This window comes from Paroedura picta, chromosome 9 (genome assembly GCF_049243985.1).
Source record: "Paroedura picta isolate Pp20150507F chromosome 9, Ppicta_v3.0, whole genome shotgun sequence".
Lineage (NCBI taxonomy): Eukaryota > Metazoa > Chordata > Lepidosauria > Squamata > Gekkonidae > Paroedura > Paroedura picta.
In genome coordinates, this window is record NC_135377.1 from 21,139,901 (window position 1) to 21,158,364 (window position 18,464).

The window sequence follows — 18,464 nt, forward strand, 5'->3', positions numbered from 1 at the left end:
TCCTTTGTGTCGTTGTATCCCGCCTTGACTATATTTATTCAAAACTATTTATTAATTAAATAAATAAATAAATAAATTATTGTAAAATGTTCTGGTCTGTCTCCTCAGGCTCAGAGCGGCATTTTTGTAGTGGAAACATGGCATATGAATTCTGAAAAAATAAAATAAAATGCTGGCCGGTGACGACCGCGTCAGTGTACCACCCAGTTCTTGCTGATGCTTTCTCCATGTGATTGTATCCCTAGCAGTGTAAAATTGGCCCTGAGAGACTCCGTCGTCTCCTGCATGGGCTGGGGGTGAACTGCTTTATTCAGAACATTTCCTCCCAACAAGGGCAGCTTGACCTGAGTCAAGCAAGCCCACCCTGAACACAGACAGATGACGATGAGGCTCCTGGGGCCCGTTTTCCTCTGTACTTGCCACCTACAATAAAATGGCTAATGGTTACCTTATTAGCAGGAGAGCTGCTCTGGTAATGCCAGAAGATTTAGGCCACCCACACGAGAGGCAGAACGCAAGCAGTACTGAGACGACACGCCTCAGATTCCAGTGGGCCAGCAAGGCTCCCACGTGGTGAGCGGAAAGTGCTGTCAAGTCACAACCGACTAATGGCGACCCCCTCGAGGCATTTTCAAGACAAGACATGAACAGAGGAGGCTTACCATTGCCTGCCTCTGTGTGGCTTCCTTGGGCTTCCAGGGTGGTCTCCCATCCAAGTGCTAACCAAGGTCAACCCCACTTAGCTTCTGATGAAAGCAGGCTAGCCCAGAGCAGGGGAGCCTGCCTGCCTTCCTTCCTTTCCCTCCCTCCCTCCTTCCCTCCCTCCATCCTTCCTTGCTTTCCTCCCTCTTTCTTCCCTTCCTTCCTTCGTTCTCTCCCTCTTTCTTCCCTCCCTCCCTCCCTCCCTCCCTCCCTCCCTCCCTTCCTTCCTTCCTTCCTTCCTTCCTTCCTTCCTTCCTTCCTTCCTTCCTTCCTTCCATTGCCTGCTTATTCCTTGGTGGCCCCCCATCCACATACCAATTAGAGCTGACTGCTTAGCTTCTAAGAGCAGGCTAACCTGGACTATCAAGGTCAGGGCGACAGCTCCCATAACACCAAGGAAAGGTCAGAACCAGCCTTCTTTTTCTGCCATGGAAGCTTGCCAAGTGGCATTGGGTCATTTTCACAATCTCAGCCTAACCTATTTCATAGGATTTGTTGTTAGGGTGAAATGGAAGAGAAGAGGTTGACGCTCCTCACTGGAGAGAGTGAGTATAAATCAAGGAACTGACCAAATAAATGACATAATGATTTTTGACAATGCCTCTGCAGGTGCCTTCTGTCATTCGTTGGAGTATTTTTAATCACCCAAAATAGAGGCAAGGAACATTTGACAAGTTTTTATATAGACTATGGACACATTCCTGGTAAGTTTATTTCTGGAAATGTTGTGTCAGATATTCAGGCTGTCATCCCGATTTGCGATTCGTGCATCTGAAAAACATCCACAAACAGAAAGGCTGAAAAGAAAAACCACATCAAGTGGATCCTCCAATCGGTTTTAATAAAAATTGCTCTTCACTTAATTTCTTTTCCTGATATATATATATTTTTTTTAAATCTTGAATTATTTCCAGCCTTTGGCCACAGACTCTCACAGCAAAGCCAATTGAGAAGCCTTCTGAGGGGGAAATAATTACACTTGTTAGGTTGGATTTATCATAGTTGCTCCAACTATGTATTTTATTATTATTTTAATCCCACAGGACTGACGACGAGAGGGAAAATCCAGCCAGACTCTAACAACCTATCCTATGGCTCTTTGCTCAACGAAGGTGAGTCTGTAAAGACTCAACGCTAAAAGAAAAGAGCATCTATTAAATGTCACTTAACAAGAGAAACCGCTTATTTATTGGCTTCACATTCAACACCGCCCTTTGATTACTCATGCGCATTGTGTGTCAAGTTATTTCATCCTGACAGCTCTTATGGTGATTTAATCCTGTTTGAGGATCCCTTGGCTATTGCAAACACATTGCAATTTAACTCCACTATTGTGTTCAAAGTAATAGGTCATTAAAGGAAAACTGGGTGTTATGCTTGTGCGGTGGCTCTTTTTCTGGGATCTCGTATTTCTCTGCAGCCAGGCAATGCCTGTGCACAGACAACGCTGTTGGATCGTATCCATTTTGCCTGCGGCCCTTTCTTACACTGATCTTTTCCCTCGCCTGTTGACACTGCTTGCTGTTTCACGGTCCACCAGGGGCTGGATGACACTAAGCCTTAGAACAACTTGCATTTTAATAGAATAATGGGAGATTCACAAAGCAGATTTGGACCTGGGCTTTACTTGTGGAAGGACCTACCCTTGAAATCCATCCAGGTCGTATGTGTTCATTAATCATCTTTCCTGTGTCTGTACTCATTGGGTGTTTCATTTCACCCAGAAGTATACATTAAAAGGTGATAAAAGGACAGCTTTCAGCTATAATGATATGACAAATCAGTAAATGCTATTAAACGGAACTCATCAGCGTTAAATGTTCTTGATTGAGCAACCAGAAAATACAATCCTGAGGACTGGAGCAGTGAAAACAAGAGACAAAAGATGCTCCCTGAAGAACATTTTTAAGAACTGTGACTTTGTTCGTCTGTTCATGGCTGGCTAAGTGTGTGCCTGTTTGATACATGACTTTGCTTCAGTTGAGTTCATGTTGGTATTTTTTGGGTGCTTGCCTTGTGTATATTTACCTTCAGTAAGCTGCATATCTTCTCCTTCCCTGTCTCATTTGCATCCCCCCCCACCAGGTGGCTCAGCCTTTTTCAACCTTTTGACTGCAGAGGAACCCCTGGAATGGTGGGGTGTCCCTTCAGAGAAGTGGGCGTGGAAGTAAAATGCAGGAGCCAGCCAATCAATTGAATGATAATTTACCATTTCCACAAACTGCAGCCCTCCAGATGTCCATGGACTACAATTCCCACAAGCCTCTGCCAGCTCATGGGAATGCTAGTCTATGGACATCTGGAGGGGCGCAGTTGGACCACCCCTGATTTAGAGGATTGACAGCTTGGGAAATGTTGGAGATTTTAGGGGTGGAGCCTGAGGAGTGCATAGAATCAGTCTTCTGAAGTGGCCATTTCCTCAAGGGAAACTAATCTATGTTGCCTGGAGGTCAGTTGTAATCTCAGGAGATCTCCAGCCACCAACTGGGGGTTGGCAAACCCAATAATTCAGTGTGTTTCAGAAGTGGAGATCTGCTAGGGTTGCCATACTCCAGGTGCAGCCTGGAGATCTCTGGCCTACAGGGATCAAATTGTTAGCAGTCAGACCGCTCCTCTCATAGAGGGGCAGTTTGTAGCTTAAGCAGAAACACCCTTCTTAAGATATCATCTCAAAAAAATCAGACCAGACACTACCTGTCCCAAATTGAGATAAAATGGATGCCAGTCAGAAATAAGCCTGGATAAGTATTTTTGGAACGTGAATAAGAGCATCTGTCTACTGTCCCCTCCATGCCCCAGGGAGATGAAAAACTTTAGGACAATGGATCTCCCAAAACCTACTGATTCACCCTTGGACTAATCTCATCAAGTCCAACCTTACTTCCTCTGCACCCACTTACCCTCATTAAGTGACACTTAATCAAATTTCTTTTCTATTCACCAAACCTATTTGCTTCCCATCTGGTCTTTTCAGAGTCCTCAAACTCCTTTTCACGCATTTTGCCTAATTTAGGAAAACCATCAAATTATTGTTTGGGGGGCATTGCATCAGCTTGCCCCTAAGAGTTTGTTTTGCCCTATATCAAGAGCTCCTAGCTACCAATGCAGTGTGCATGTTCTTGGATCTATACACACATACCCAATCCTTGGGTCTTACCACCACAAAATGCCGGTCCATGGAACTCTTCCTTCTGAGACTGGTAGTTACAGCCCTCCTCTGAAATTGCCTTCCCATTTCCTGCCTTTCCTCAACTAGCCACCTTACCTCTGAAAGCCGTGCTGTGTAGGAAGAGACTCCTACTGGCCATCTTAAAGGATTGCAAAAGAGAGTTCCAGTAATCTACGTCAAAGACCTGTCTGTAGATCAAGGAGCAGAGTGACGGAGATGAAAGATGGTGCTAAGAGCGATCTGATCCACTGCTTGGCTACTGGGTCAGTTCCGAAAATCAAACGAGGCTCCTCCAACAATGCCCGTCATGTCAGCCAGAAAGCCAGTCAAGAAGACATCATATTAATTTGCCTTTGGCAGACCACCTTAATCTGTCCCCCATCTTGGCAAAAGTTCCAAACTGTTCCCTTAAAAGTGATCTGTCTTGGCTTGTCCTGCTTCTGTGTTTTCTCCTGCTTTGCTGTCCTCAATCCCAAAGCTGTTTTGGTATGATTCTTTTGGACAGCTGATTCCAGAAGCGATTTCTCCTAGTAGCATGTGCTACGGGCCTGGTGATTCCAGGGATCCTGTGGTGCTGTATGGTTAGGGGGATTTCACTCTGTGATTACGCAGGGGTCTACACACAGCTTGCAGACCACAAGAACTGAAAAATGCATGCTCCGTTATCATCTGAGCATGAGCATTGCTCATTGACCATGTGTGTGGACCACAGGCCACATAAGTGTGAAGGTCCTCTTAGGTATTGAGGCATTGCGCTTGTGTTTTCTACCTATGCTCGAGAAATGTCTTCTGCAAAGTGAAGCTGTCAGCTGTTTCCAAAATCCCAACTTTCCCTAGTATAGCACACTTAGCAGTGGCAGTTGTGCTCTGCTAAGGCCCATGAATTCTTAAATCAGGCCTGGCCAATGCACCATCAGGTGCTGTGTGAATGAGAAAGGTGCACATTGACTGATATTGCCTCAAGCCCCCAAAGCTGATGTCTCTGCCCCCATGTGCATACTCATTGAAGGACTTTTTAAAATTTACTGGATCACCAAAGCATTTATATAATGATTTATTGCAATAATGTAATTCCCAACTTTGTTTACTTTTATGGGGGGGGGGGTTATCATGCCTTTTTCATTGGGGAGTTAAAAGGGGAAATGTTATAAAACTGCAGTGTTCTAGCGATCCCCAGGATTTGAAAGCAAGCCCTCTGGTTGAGAAGGGGAACAGTGGCAGCAGCTGGACGGGAGAGGGGGGGAGACTGAAGCAAGGAATGCACAGGGGGAAATGCTGCACGGATCCTCCTTTGCCATTGTGCATTCCTCTGTATTCCCAACAGCAACAAGAGCTGTGTGGAGAATTGGCAGTGTGTGGAAGCAGCCCAGTCATCTGTAACAAGGAAACTGTAAAACATTTCCCTTACCAGAGCATTCCCTGTTTGATCAGAAGAGGAGAAAACCAGTGCCAAGCTAGACGGGCCCGTGACCTGACATGATGCAAAGTAGTTCCATACACATTGCTGGTGCATGGGAATGCCACCACAGAAATTTCATGTTCACCTCTGTTCTTTCTGTTTGGCACAGAACATGGCACAGGAGTCCAGGGTCCAGCCAGGAGATGTGTATGCAGAGAATTAGGCTTCTGGTTCTATACCTGCCAGCTGGATGAACTTTATTTAAAGGGGTTGTATTCAAAGCATCCTGTTCTCTGCTCAATTATAAAGAATCAAAAACGTCCAACAACAATGGGTTCATGCTAAGCACGCACACGCACACACCTTGTGGATGTTGTAGTGATTGAGAGTGGAGGCCTCTAATCTGGAGAACCGGGTTTGATTCCCTACCCCTCCACATGCAGACAACTGGGTGACCTTGGGACAGTCACAGTTCTCTCAGAGCTCTTCTTGCAGAGCAGTTCACATAGAGCTCTCTCAGCCCACCTCCCTCACAGGGCATCTGTTTGTGCAGGAGAGGAAGGGAAAGGTGTTTGTAAGCCACTTTAGAGGAAAGCAGGGTATGAAAAATCAGCGCTTCCCCTTCTTCTTCGCCCAGCAGCGGATTTTGATTCTGCTTGCCAGCCTCCATGCACAATAGACAGATCAATGTATTAATCCACAGTTGCAAAGCACACACACACAAACACACACATGTGAAAGCTTAGGGAAATCAGTGGGACTGCTCAACGTAATGTATCCCGAATTGTGTTGCAAATCTTTTGAATTAGCATATTGGTAATACCATCATTTTAAAAATTGCTTACTTGAACTGAGCTCCCAGGAGGTCCGTTTCTTTTTTCTCCGCTGAGTCTCGCTTTGCATATGTTTGTTATACAAGAAGCCCACAGCGGTTTGCTCTGTGATTGGGATGACTCATTTGCTAATGGCTATTCTGTGACCAAGACCTCTTCAAGTGAACCAGGGTTACTGCTCTTTTCCACACATAACATGAAAAATGTCCTTCCACCAAGCCGAGCGAGCTACGGCACATCTGCTGGAACTTGGCTTGCGTTCACTTCAGCATTACACATGCCCTTTGGTAAAGCAAACCACCTGTTGCCTGCGCACAATTTAGCCCCGAGCATTTGAAATGTTTCTCCAAGGAGGAAATCCATCCAAACCGCTGATGGGGAGTGACAGCCTTGGCATGATCCTCTGCTCCATTTGCTGGTGTGCCATCAATGGTCCTCTCCCACAGAGTCCTGTGGTCTTAAGCCTCGCTTTTGCCCCCATCCCGAAAACACGGGGGTTCGCAGGGTGCCAAGAAACGAACCGATTCTGCGTTTCCCATTTCGCAACTGGGACCCAGATTCCCCTCCAGGTCACCATTCCAGATCCAAAAGCAAGTACTTAGTGAGTAATAGGGGAATGAGGGAGGGAAGGGGGGGTGTAACAAGGAGAAAAGAAAGGAACAACATCCTGTGCTTTGCAATACGATTCTCTTAATAAACTGCTATGCTAATCTCTCCCGTATAGTATTTCTCGTCTAGGGCCAAAAATTTACTTGTTCTTATATTTTATTTTTAGAAACTGAAGCTAATCGCTAAAAATGTGGCAAAAGGCAATTTCAGGCCAAATCTCTTTTTTGGAGGGGGTGTTAGCAAGGTTGTTTCAAGTTCACCACCGTCCTTGGGTGGCAAATGCTTCTATGAGCTGTACCTGCTCAGGGTGAGGGCTGGCCATGCTGAAAGGGAATCCTTGGATTGAACTCCATGGCTCGTAGAAGAGAGTTGTTGGGGCGATCCTCACATCTAGCAAAACCAGCCAAAAGGTGAGCTTCTGGGGTTTGGGCCACTCCGATAGGATGAGGGGACATCGTGCAGAAAGATCCACAACAGGCCAGTTCATGGACGAACTCACCGTATCCCGTGGATGACATCAAATCAGAAACAAACGTTGAACATGCATCTACGGATTCCTTGCAAGGGAGACATGAGACCTCATTTGTTTACTTACCCAGATAGTCATTCTTGATGAGGTGGTAGAGTTTCTCTTTTCTATCATGTAAAAGGGGGGGGGTTACATGAGAAGGGGGTGGTAGAAAGCTGTCAAGTTGCAGCTGATTTATGGGGATGCTGAGGGGTGTTCAAGGCAAGAGATGTCCCGAGGTGGCTTGCCCTTGCCCTTGCCCTTGTCTGCCTCTGCATTGTGATCTGGCATTCCTAGGAGGTCTCTCCTCCAAAGACTAGCCAGGCATGACCCTGCTTAGCTTTCCAGATGTGATGAGATCAAGGTAGCCTGGGCTATGAAGGGACCAGTTCCAAAGGAGGCCTAAATCTCACAAACCCGGCATCCCTAGAGTGCCTGTATTGTGAGACACCTTGGTGTGGTGGCTAAGAGCGGCGACCTCTAATCTGGAGAACGGGTTGATTCCTGCCTCTATGTGAAGCCTACTAGGAGACCTGGGCAAGGCACAGTTATTTCAGAGCTCCCTCAGCCTCACCTCCCTCACAGGGTGCCTGTTGTGGGGAGAGGAAAGGGAAGGCGATTGTAAACTGCTTTGAGACTCCTTCAGGCAGTGAAAGCAGAGTATAAATATCAACTCTTCTTTAGTCAATTTTGCTTCTAGGGAGACTTTAAGCTTGTTTTAGCTGCATCTTAACTGATTATTTATTTATTTGTTTTCTTAAATTTCTATATTGCCCTCCCGTAAGCCTCAGGTCAGTTTACATAAAACGTTGTGAGTATACATCATAATCGAGTGACCACAAATGCAACAGTGGTTCCAAAACTGAACATAAAGGATGGTAACAAAATGCTACAACACATTCACTGTGCGATAACAACTCTCAACCTTTGACATGAACCCGTGGGAGGTCAACATGGCTCAGATCTTGGAGTGGGGCGTTTGGGGGACCAACAGATGTTGTTGAGTCGCCCGGCCTCAACCAAACGCCTGGTGGAGAGACGAATGCTTTCTTGTGATACCCAGCAGCATCACTGATGAAGCTGTACTCCAAGCACGTGCCAGTGGGTGCTCCAAAAGCACACAAGTTGCATGATAGCATCCCCTTCTACAGAAAACTTCTCCGTTTTGCTTGTGTGTTGGCATAGATCGGAGGAAAGCAGCTGAGTGAACGGCTCCTACTCTCCTACTTTTGTAAAAGATTGGGAGATTCAAACTGGTGATGCTGACTCCAGCATGCCTGGGAAGCTTTCTAAACCTTGGAGGGGTAGGATTCTCTTAACGCCCTGCATGTGCATTACAGTGAACACACGGACCTGTTGCATGTAAGTTTATATGGTTGTTTGGAAGAAAGATCTAAAGATGTATTCTCTTTCAAATAAAAAAATTAACCTGTGCCTGGATAAATGTCATGTTTAAATCATATGTTAAACGCAACATGTGTATGGCTGAACATAAGAATTACTCTGTGTGCAAAGAAAAGCCATGAATACCCTGTACATTAGGGGTAGTCAACCTATGGTCCTCCAGATGTTCATGGACTACAATTCCCATGAGCCCCCACCAGAAAACGCTGGCAGGGGCTCATGGGAATTGTAGTCCATGGACATCTGGAGGACCACAGGTTGACTACCCCTGCTGTACATGGAAGTCCTACACATGTTACAGTGAATGCATGTACAATGCATCTAAAGCACAGAGATTTAAGTGCAACATTTAATGATGTTATTTGCACAGAGAATGTGCGCTGGGAGGCCTGTGTTGAACTTAAATTTCTTTTATCTGTATCCCAGTTGTTCTCTGCAAAGGCTACCCAAAATGGCTTGCCATCTCATTATCGCCTCTTTCAAGTTAACCCTACAACAGTCACCAGCTTTCCAGGGCAGGGCACGGTTTTAACCACCACTCCATGCTGGGAAATGGGTTCCCAAGCTCCTTTAGGGATGCAAACGAGGCTGCAAATCTTTATTATTTACCTTACGTATAGTCTGACTTTCTCCCTGAGTCAAACACAAGCAACAGGATCGGACATCCGGTGAACAGTGCAAAGGGGCTGGAACGCCACAGATCGGGAAACAAGCAGAAGTCTAAAACAGAGTTGGAAAAAAGTATAAACACTTAAACATGACAAAGGGCATCGAAACGGTACAGCAAGAGCATACCTATGGGGACAGGCAGCAATACGGTAGTACAGGCCACAGTTCCTATCCTTTACCTATGCAACTTTCTGAACCCTTATATTATAGAACGGCCCTATTACTTGTGCAAGAAACCCCTCTTGAAGAATTCTGTTTTGTGTGGTTTGTGGTAAACCAGTGGTGTGTGTGTTGAGCTTTCTGTACCCAAACATGTCAACTGTGGGATTCTAATCTTATGCAATTTGGCCCTCCACATATTGAGAAGAGCCTTGGTATACCTTATATTTTCACAGAGAGACAGAACTGGGGCACAGGAGAAGTCCTGCTATATTCCTCTCTCTTTGTTCATCTCTCCTGTCCTGTAGGACAGGGGTAGTCAACCTGTGGTCCTCCAGATGTTCATGGACTACAATTCCCATGAGCCCCTGCCAGCGTTTGCTGGCAGTGGCTCATGGGAATTGTAGTCCATGAACATCTGGAGGACCACAGGTTGACTACCCCTGCTGTAGGAGACAAACGCCAGCCACTCCAAGTCAAAGTGAAGTTACCCTGGAGGTGAATATCGCAACAGTGTGTGTCTACATGCAAAATATCTTCGAACCCTTCAGCAACATTTTTGCTCTGTTGAGCAAGACCGGACTTTTCCTTATGGGAATATGTGTGGGTTGCCAAATATTTTATCACAAGCCCTGTGACTTTTAGGTAATCTTACAATCCCAGCTGTTGAACCAGAGGCGGCTGGCTTTTATATGCCTGCAAAGTAGTTGTTTTCTTAAGATTAGCAAAGAACATGCGATCATCTGGTCCTCCAAAGGCCAATCAACTAAAAGCATGATTCAAGAGTCCCTTTAAAACAATTAAATGGAAGTTACTGGTTGGCGGGCCTTCGTTCGGCTACTCCTATTGAAAGCAACAGAAGATGGAAACATTCAATGCGGTCCGTAATTGCAAGGCTTGAATTGTACACAGCTAGGTGATGAAGCCTACCTAGAATTACAACACATCTGGGATCCTTGTACACAGGTACCATCTGAATAATTCTTTTTGGCAGAATGGATATCACTTTATAAAACCAAGGACTGGCATTCCACAAGGGATCAAAACTAAAGCGTGTTGTTCGTGTGCAACAGCTCTAGCCGGAATGGCTCTACTGACTTTTCACGAAGACTTTCCTGGTGTCGTCCTCTTCCTGCTGTCTACACGGAATGCAATTTCCATTTTGATTTTGGGCGAGTTAAATTTTCACTCCGCAACAAGCAGGATTGATTTGGAGTGACCCTACCTTTTTCCTACAGTGGATATAACCAATATTTGAAAAATTGGCATGAGAAAGCATGCAGCTCTCTGCTAGTCCCGAACTAACTTGCTGCCTCAAGCCTCCAACGCTGTAGAAAAGCCATGATTGGCCAGGACGTCAGTTCAAAGGCTTCCTCCTTCCCAGGCTGCAAGGTTTCCCTTAAAGGGGAAGCCCTAACTTCTCTCAGCAGAAGCTCCAGAAGCCCTAAGTTCTCTCAGCAGAGATTTTTCTCTTGGATTTATTCCCCCTTCTCTGCTGTCTCCAATCCTCTCCCCCTCCCCATTCAAGAAAAGAAAGAAAGAGGCTCCTGCTGTGCTTGGCTCTGCCCTTCTGAGCTTCCCTAAACACGTGCAGAACACTTTTCAGTTTTAATGGGAGGGGAGATAGAGGAAGACCCGAGTTCAAATCGATCTGAATTCAGTAGGATCCACAAGGGAATAGACAAAGTAAGTGCAGAAACAGCCCTGGACTCTCTCCCAGCTTTAGAACTGGAGGGAGAAAGAGGTCACTGGTGGAAGAGGTGCAAACATCAATGGATATAAACATTTTAGCTGCACCTCAGTGCCTTGTTTCCATAAGTGATCTATCTACCACATATGCTAAAATTGCCCCTCTTTGGAGCTTGGAGGTACTGCTGGGACCCGCAAGTATTTTAATGGCGGGGGAGTTTGCTTTAAATTTATGGCAGAGGCTGGAGCATGACTTTTCCCTGGGTGCTCTGAGTAATAAAAGTGGCTCTGATGGGATCTGTTTGTCTGCTTCCCCCATCTACAATGTTATTCCAGCAATGTAGCCACAGGCAGTAATGATGCATTTCTGTTAATAAAAAAGGGAGAAACAAACAGAGGTATTTTTACAAGATCAAAAATATGGCACACAATTAAAATTCCACTTCTAAATAAAAAAAACAAACATCTGTTTTCTTAATGGAGGCTTTATATCAAACATCTCTGTTAAGGAAGCCGTTCGTGATCCCTGGGAATTTGGAAGCTACAGGTTTTTTTAAAAGACCGTACAGCCTTAAATAAGTAATTTGCATATCCCCCAGCAGAAATAGACAAGCCATCTGCAAGACGAAGCAACAGCCTCCTTCAACATGTGGATGTCCCGATGGACAACGATACAGAACAATCTGCATAAAGACATCTTTCAGCTAGGGCTGGTTTCGGATGAATTTTTCCAGCTTCTCCAAAAGAGGGGCCAAGGCCCCAGCAGCCCTGGTTTTGCAACAGAATTTGTGGCTCTCTTTCGTTCTGGTTTGTATTTCATTCTTGCAGCTGTTTAAGGAGTAGGGGGGGGAGTTATGCTCCTCCAATACACTAACTTAATCAACTTAAAAATAAGCCAAATCCAAAAGGTGATCCGGTTTCAGAGTCTTTTCTTCGACCATGCTCTTCTGCTCCTTAGCATCTTGCAGGCTTCCAAGGCAAATAAGATGGCCACACGTTATTGCAGTGATGCAGAACCATAAACGCTGCATTTGGCCAAGGGAATCAGTAGAACTGAGAGCCAGTAAACTGTACAGCCATCCAGACAAAGGTTATGATTCTACCAACTCCATTTCTAGGCCTCCATTCATGCTGAGATCCCACCAGACACTTCTCATAACCTGTTGAAGATCAGTCCTGCCTTCAGCCACACAGCCTGGCTCCATCCCTGGAATGTCTATACTCTGTCTCCAGGATCTCACCCTAGGTACCCATGGGAATGTTAAAGGACAGGCTGAAGAACACCAGCTTTAGCTTACCTATGTCAATATTATACCTCTGTGGAGCACCTGCTTTGCACTCAACCTAGGTCCAGTTCTTCAACTAAAGTGGGCCCATGTGAGAATCTAGTGATGCCTCCCTTGAGGATGTTCCAGGCACCTACTATTTGTGGCTTGGTCCAACCACTTTAGGGATTGTCAAGTTGCACTGAGGATGTGGGAGCCCACAAAAGCATGGCACCTTCTTCCATGGTATAGGTTCTCATGAAAAGTCTCCGCGCCAGATGGGAGTGCATGTCGCCATTCTTAAACACACCAGCATCAGTGCTCCTGGAAGCTGGATCAGTGCTGGTGTGTGGTTGTTATCTGCACCTCAGTGCCTTGTTTCCGTAGGTGATCTATCTACCACATATGCTACAATTGCTCCTCTTTGGAGCTTGTAGGTACAGCTGGGAACGCAAGGATTTTAATGGTGGGGGAAGATACACAATGTAGTAGCTTCACCCCACCATTGCAAGATGGAACCTGAGCAGAGATAGAAGAATACCTACATTGCTTCTGCTCTAGCAGGATCCAGATACATGGGATGGCATCAGTTCTCTTGCAGCCAGAAAGGTCCACCTGCAAAGGAGAGTCTGTCCATCCTGTGAAATGAAGAACTCACTGAAAGAGGAAGGAGAGAGAAGGAGAGAGAAACTGAGAAGATGAGAAAAGAGCTGGCCTGATGACAAATCTTTGGGTGTGGGACCAAAAGAGAGGGGATGACATAGTATGTTATGAGGCATCTTTGTGGATGAAGATGATGACGAAGCAGCAGCAGCGGTAATCATTGCCCAGAAATTATATGATTTATACACCAAACAAGAGTGGCTGTGAGACTTATACTTTTGAAAAAAGGCAAAGGTTCACATTGTTGTGGAGATGTGATGATGGTTGAGTCGTTAAGGTTTGGAATCTGAAATCTGGTGGAGATTTCATACCCAGTCTACAGCTCACAATGCAGGTGCCAAATGGAATGCAAGTTTTCCAAAGGACCAAGTGTGGCAGATTTCAATTTCAGACGCACTATTGACCAAGCAAAAGTGTTAGACTTTGTCTCAGTTACAGAGTTAACTATTTAACCCACTTCTTGCTAGTGGGGTCAGGCAGAGTGGGTCATGTGGTCTATTTATAGATATGCAGATTTGTTTAGGGGCCATTGCCTCATGCTTGTTTACCAGGTCTGCAACTTTAGCAGGAAGAGAAGAATTCTCCTTCCTCCCTTTGTTTGAGAAGAGATCTACTCTAGGCAGATAGGTAGATCCATCTTGAATCTTCACCATGTAACAGCTGAGGTGTAGAGCTCCTGTATGAGCTAAGGAAACTATGTGTTTTATTGTTTTACCTTCCAGTTTCCCCTATCCTGTTTAGCTAATAAACTTGTCTTTTTATATACAGTATGCCTTGTCTCGTCTCATCATTTATACGTTAACTCTGCTAATTTTTATAACATAAACTCCCAGATTACACCAACAAAAAGAGTGGTAGATTTTCTAATGTCAAAGAAACAAACAGGTTGAGAGCCACACAAAAGAATTATGGCTTACTTCAAACCTGGCTGGTCTTCCATGGACCCTCTGGTTTCCCGGGCCTACTGTTTAAACACAATCAAATATCTGGACAGAGAAGCACAATGAACAGGAAGTTGCAAGGTTTTGTCCTTCCTGTCCCTCTGCTGCCATTCCACAGAGTCCAAAGGGACCATGACAGTTACGGTTGAGTGGCACCAGCCTCGAAAGACAACTGTTCTTCATTCCCATCGGACATGAACTGAAACATATGTATTCAGGGGTTTCTCACTACCAACATGCTTCCTGTGGGGTTGAAGGAGACCTGAATGTTCTTCACAATCAGATTTTTAAAGTCCTCCCTGCACTCCCTGTTCCTTATCCCTCTCCCCATCTGCTTTCCTTTGGAAAGATCTGGTTATAGTTCTTAGTTAATTTGATACTTTTTTGTGATATAATTTGGAGACCCTTGATATATTTGCCAACTAACTTACAAGAGCTATTGCACCATGAAAGTATTCAGAAGGCCTGGTTGCAATTAATATGCTGACAAAAATGACTTGCAGAAAGGAGTTGTAATTTTGTTAACTCTTTAATCCTGGCACCAGACTAAACACCTCTGTTGAAGCGTCTACATTACAACAGCAAGTTGGGCCTCACTTTGGAAAGTCATTTTAAACTTAAGAATACCAACATACACATATAGGAAGCTGCCTTATCCTGAATTGCTCCTGTTCCATCAAAATCAGTAGTATTATCTACTCAGACTGGCAGAGTTTCAGATAGAGGACTCACATCACCGACATATCCTTAGTGGAGATGCCAGGAATTGAACCTACCTTAAGCACACCAGGAAGATGCTCTCCCACTGAGCCAAAGTTGATTCCTAGCCAGACAAGGAGAGCTATCGCCTGTGTATTGCTTGGTGTAGTAGTTAAGAGTGGTGGCTTCTAAAATGGCGAGCCAGAGTTGATTCCCCCTTCCTCCACATGCAGCCAGCTGGGTGACCTTGGGCTAATCACAGCCCTGTTAGAGCTGTTCTCACAGAGCGGTTTCTCTCAGAGGTTTCTCCCTCTCAGCCTCACCTACCTCACAGGGTTTCTGTTGTGAGGAGAGGAAGGGAAGGCGAATATAAGCCACTTTGAGACACCTTTGGATAGTGAGAAGTGGGGTATAAAGCCAGTGCCTATTATTAAATACAGGACAAGTTGTTCTAATTAAGGGGAGGAAAATGGCTACTAAGAGTCATTTTACTTTCACACACACTGACCAATTCCATTCACTGAAAATGCCCTTTGCTTTGCACAGTAAAATCCAGTTGTCAAGGGGGATTGAAAATGGATTGAAAGTACATTATTCAGCATGTTTGTGAGATTACTAGGACTCCAAGAGGCGGGTATTTTACTACCAGTCAAATTTTCCCTTTCCCAGTCCCATTTCTTCTCCAGTTAATTCTGCCATTTTCCTGAGCCAGTTCAGACATTACATGACAAGAAATCAGGATCTGATTCTAGCAGATAAAAAATAATCCTCAAACTTTTTTCCAGAGACAGATGAGGACCTTTTTCTTGAGCTTCCAGTCAAGTTGTTACATTATTAGGCACCTCTCAGACAAAACACAGTGGTAATTGGATTTGAAGTGTTTACAAAAGGAAGATGCCAGGAAAAAAGGAAATGTTTGTCCTTTCCTCCCCTCAGAGTTTATCTGTGCTAGAGGATACCTGGATGTTCTGAGGCAGGATAGCCTCTATTTTTGTGGAAATGAAACACTGCTGACTTTTAGATTCAAACCAAGGGAAAGTGAACTCTTTTTAATCATAGTGTGCTGTCAAATGTGTTTACTACAGCCCAAAAGAAAACCAGCCTATGAGTGGCTCCCTCATAGCCGCTACCACTGTGTTGTAAGAGGTCAGCTATGACTGTCTAGTATTGGTAGGTTTGAGTTCCCACAGTCTGTCAACTGATTTGGAGCCCAGAGTCACCAGGTTTGCTCTAAACTGGCTCATGTATAATCAATTTTAGCCCCTGACACCTCTCTTCATGTCCATTCTGGTTCCTGGCAAGTGCTGTAGGATCAAGGATGTGATAACTAGGAAAACCAATATGAAGCATTACTTTATGCCAGGGGTAGTCAAACTGTGGCCCTCCAGATGTCCATGGACTACAATTCCCAGGAGCCCCCTGCCAGCATTCGCTGGCAGGGGGCTCCTGGGAATTGTAGTCCATGGACATCTGGAGGGCCGCAGTTTGACTACCCCTGCTTTATGCTAACATGAACATAATACTTGGTTTATAAGGGGCTTTCAAATGTTCTAGAGCCCTTCATAGGTTGTCCACACTTTGCAGAAGGGAATCATTTCACTTCAACCTATAATTTTTTTTTTGTAATCCTTGGGGAAACTGTGTAAGGATACTACTCACCTGTTACCAAAGTCAGTGAAAAGGGTCTGAGAAACTTGTGTTGAGAATTCAGAGTAGGATCTTCAAAATTCATGGTTTATTTGCTATTACGTTAAAAGGTCAAAGTGTGTGTGTGTGTGTCTCTCTCTCTGTGTATAGGCCAGCATCCTTAAATGGCTCGTGATCTCAGACACTAGAACATTCTGGAACTGTCACTTCTGAAGTGAATTATGAAGCTATCATAACAAAGACACTCCCATTCTGTTTGCCTCAGGAGCTACTCTCAATCTCTCGCGTACCAAGATTAATAGGCGGCAATTGTAAATGGCCTGTACAAATTTACAACTCTGTTAACAAGAGGAAATAGAATTTCCCGACCTGAGTGCATATATATATATATCATGCATGTTTGTTTATTCTAGTTGCCAGGTGAAGAAAATTCCCAGTATAGATTTTTGTTTGAGGCCATCTGAAGAAAACAGATTTCACACACACACACCCATTTCAGTTTCACACAATGACCTGAGTAATTAACACAGCAACGGTGCACAACCTGATTAAAGATTCGATAATGGCTTATTTAGGAACTAATATAGTTCCTATAGCAAAGAGGAGAGAGAAAGATAGGCTCCTAATTACATCTCTGAGAGAGTGGGTAAGAGTATGGAACTTCCAAGAAGGAAGAAATTGCTCTAAGAATAGAAATCTGGAGAGAAAGGATCAACAGGACAGAGAAGGTCCTTACTATCTGAGTTAATGGTTTTCTTGCTGCCTGCTTCAGGGGCTTCTTTCCTTCTTCTTTGTATACCAGACATCGTCTTTTCCAATATGAACTACTTTCCTGTACCCTAAAAACATAAGACTTTTATTTGAACTCATATTTAGTAACAACCCTAATTTAAATAGCAGCATGGTAGGAGTCCTGTTTACCAGTTACAATTCATGCAGTGCACACTTGATTTTTATATGTGCACTGAATAATTCTCACGTTATATTTAATGCATGTACAGCTGAACATGTGATTGAAACCTCACACTTATCCAGGTACTGGTCCCTGCTTTCATGTACAATGTGCACTGGCTCTTCCTTACAATCAAGTGTACACATGTACATCTAAGATAACTAAGCATTCCTTGTAACATGTGCACACAGCTAGAGCGGTTAGAGCAGGGGTGGGTAAACTGTGGGCCTCCAGATGTCCATGGACTACAGGTCCCATGAGCCCCTGCCAGCATTCACTGGCAGGGGCTCATGGGACTTGTAGTCCATGGACATCTGGAGGGCCACAGTTTGCCCACCCCTGGGTTAGAGCATAGAACTAGGATATGAGACACCCAGATTCAAAACCCCGTTCTGCCACGGAAGCCCATTTGGTGAACTTAGTTTAGGCTGAGAAAGAGTGATTGGGCCAGGACACTATGCTATTTTGGAAACCCATGGGGGGGCATAAATAATATCAAGATAAACAGCTGAAATAACTAGAGGGCATTACAAGATCTATTACAGGATTTATACTGAACTTGGATATAACTGTGTCATTCACAAGACCGAAATATATACCCTTGCCTCCCTCCCCCCAGCAGCCAGAATAACAGTTCATCCAACCTCTTTCCTCCATCAAAGTACCAGGCCCCAATGCCAGCTAAAGAAACAGGTAAAAGTGCAGGGCTGGTTTTCTACACTGCAAAAAGAAGCTGCCTCTCATCCAGCTACAGTCCAAATTGATTAAAAGGAGCATCTTTACAAGAGCATCATAGAGAGCCGTCCTACACAAATCTGTGCAGGAGTTTTTTAGTCAATGGCACTTGCTCCTAGGATTACCTTATGGACCCCAAGACAAGCCCCAGTAAATTCAGCACATGCGCTCTGCTCACTGGTGGCATGACATGATAGTCGAGCCAGCTTGGTGTACTGGTTAGGAGTGCGGACTTCTAATCTGGCATGTCGGGTTCTATTCTGCACTCCCAAACATGCAGCCAACTGGGTGACCTTGGGCTCGCCACAGCACTGGTAAAGCTGTTCTGACCAAGCAGTGATATCAGGGCTCGCTCGGCCTCACCCACCTCACTGGGCATCTCTTGTGGGGAGAGGAAAGGGAAGGTGACTGTAAGCCACTG

General features: G+C 44.8%; 1 protein-coding gene and 1 long non-coding RNA gene across 2 annotated transcripts in view; one reads left to right on the plus strand and one right to left on the minus strand.

Moving 5' to 3' along the window:
* Positions 1-2,076, plus strand: part of NIPAL2 (NIPA like domain containing 2) — a 48,656-nt gene extending 46,580 nt beyond the window's left edge. The window contains exons 10-11 of the mRNA XM_077351826.1: positions 1,312-1,406; positions 1,746-2,076. Of these exons, the coding sequence (XP_077207941.1) occupies positions 1,312-1,406; positions 1,746-1,840 (190 nt within the window). The 3' untranslated portion in view covers positions 1,841-2,076. The remainder of the gene's footprint in view (positions 1-1,311; positions 1,407-1,745) is intronic.
* On the minus strand, positions 1,393-16,662 carry LOC143844552 (uncharacterized). The gene is made up of 3 exons (XR_013234032.1): positions 16,369-16,662; positions 9,234-9,344; positions 1,393-1,473 (listed from the first exon to the last, which is right to left on the minus strand). It is a non-coding gene; the product is annotated as an uncharacterized LOC143844552 (long non-coding RNA).
* Positions 16,663-18,464: the final 1,802 nt, after the last annotated feature.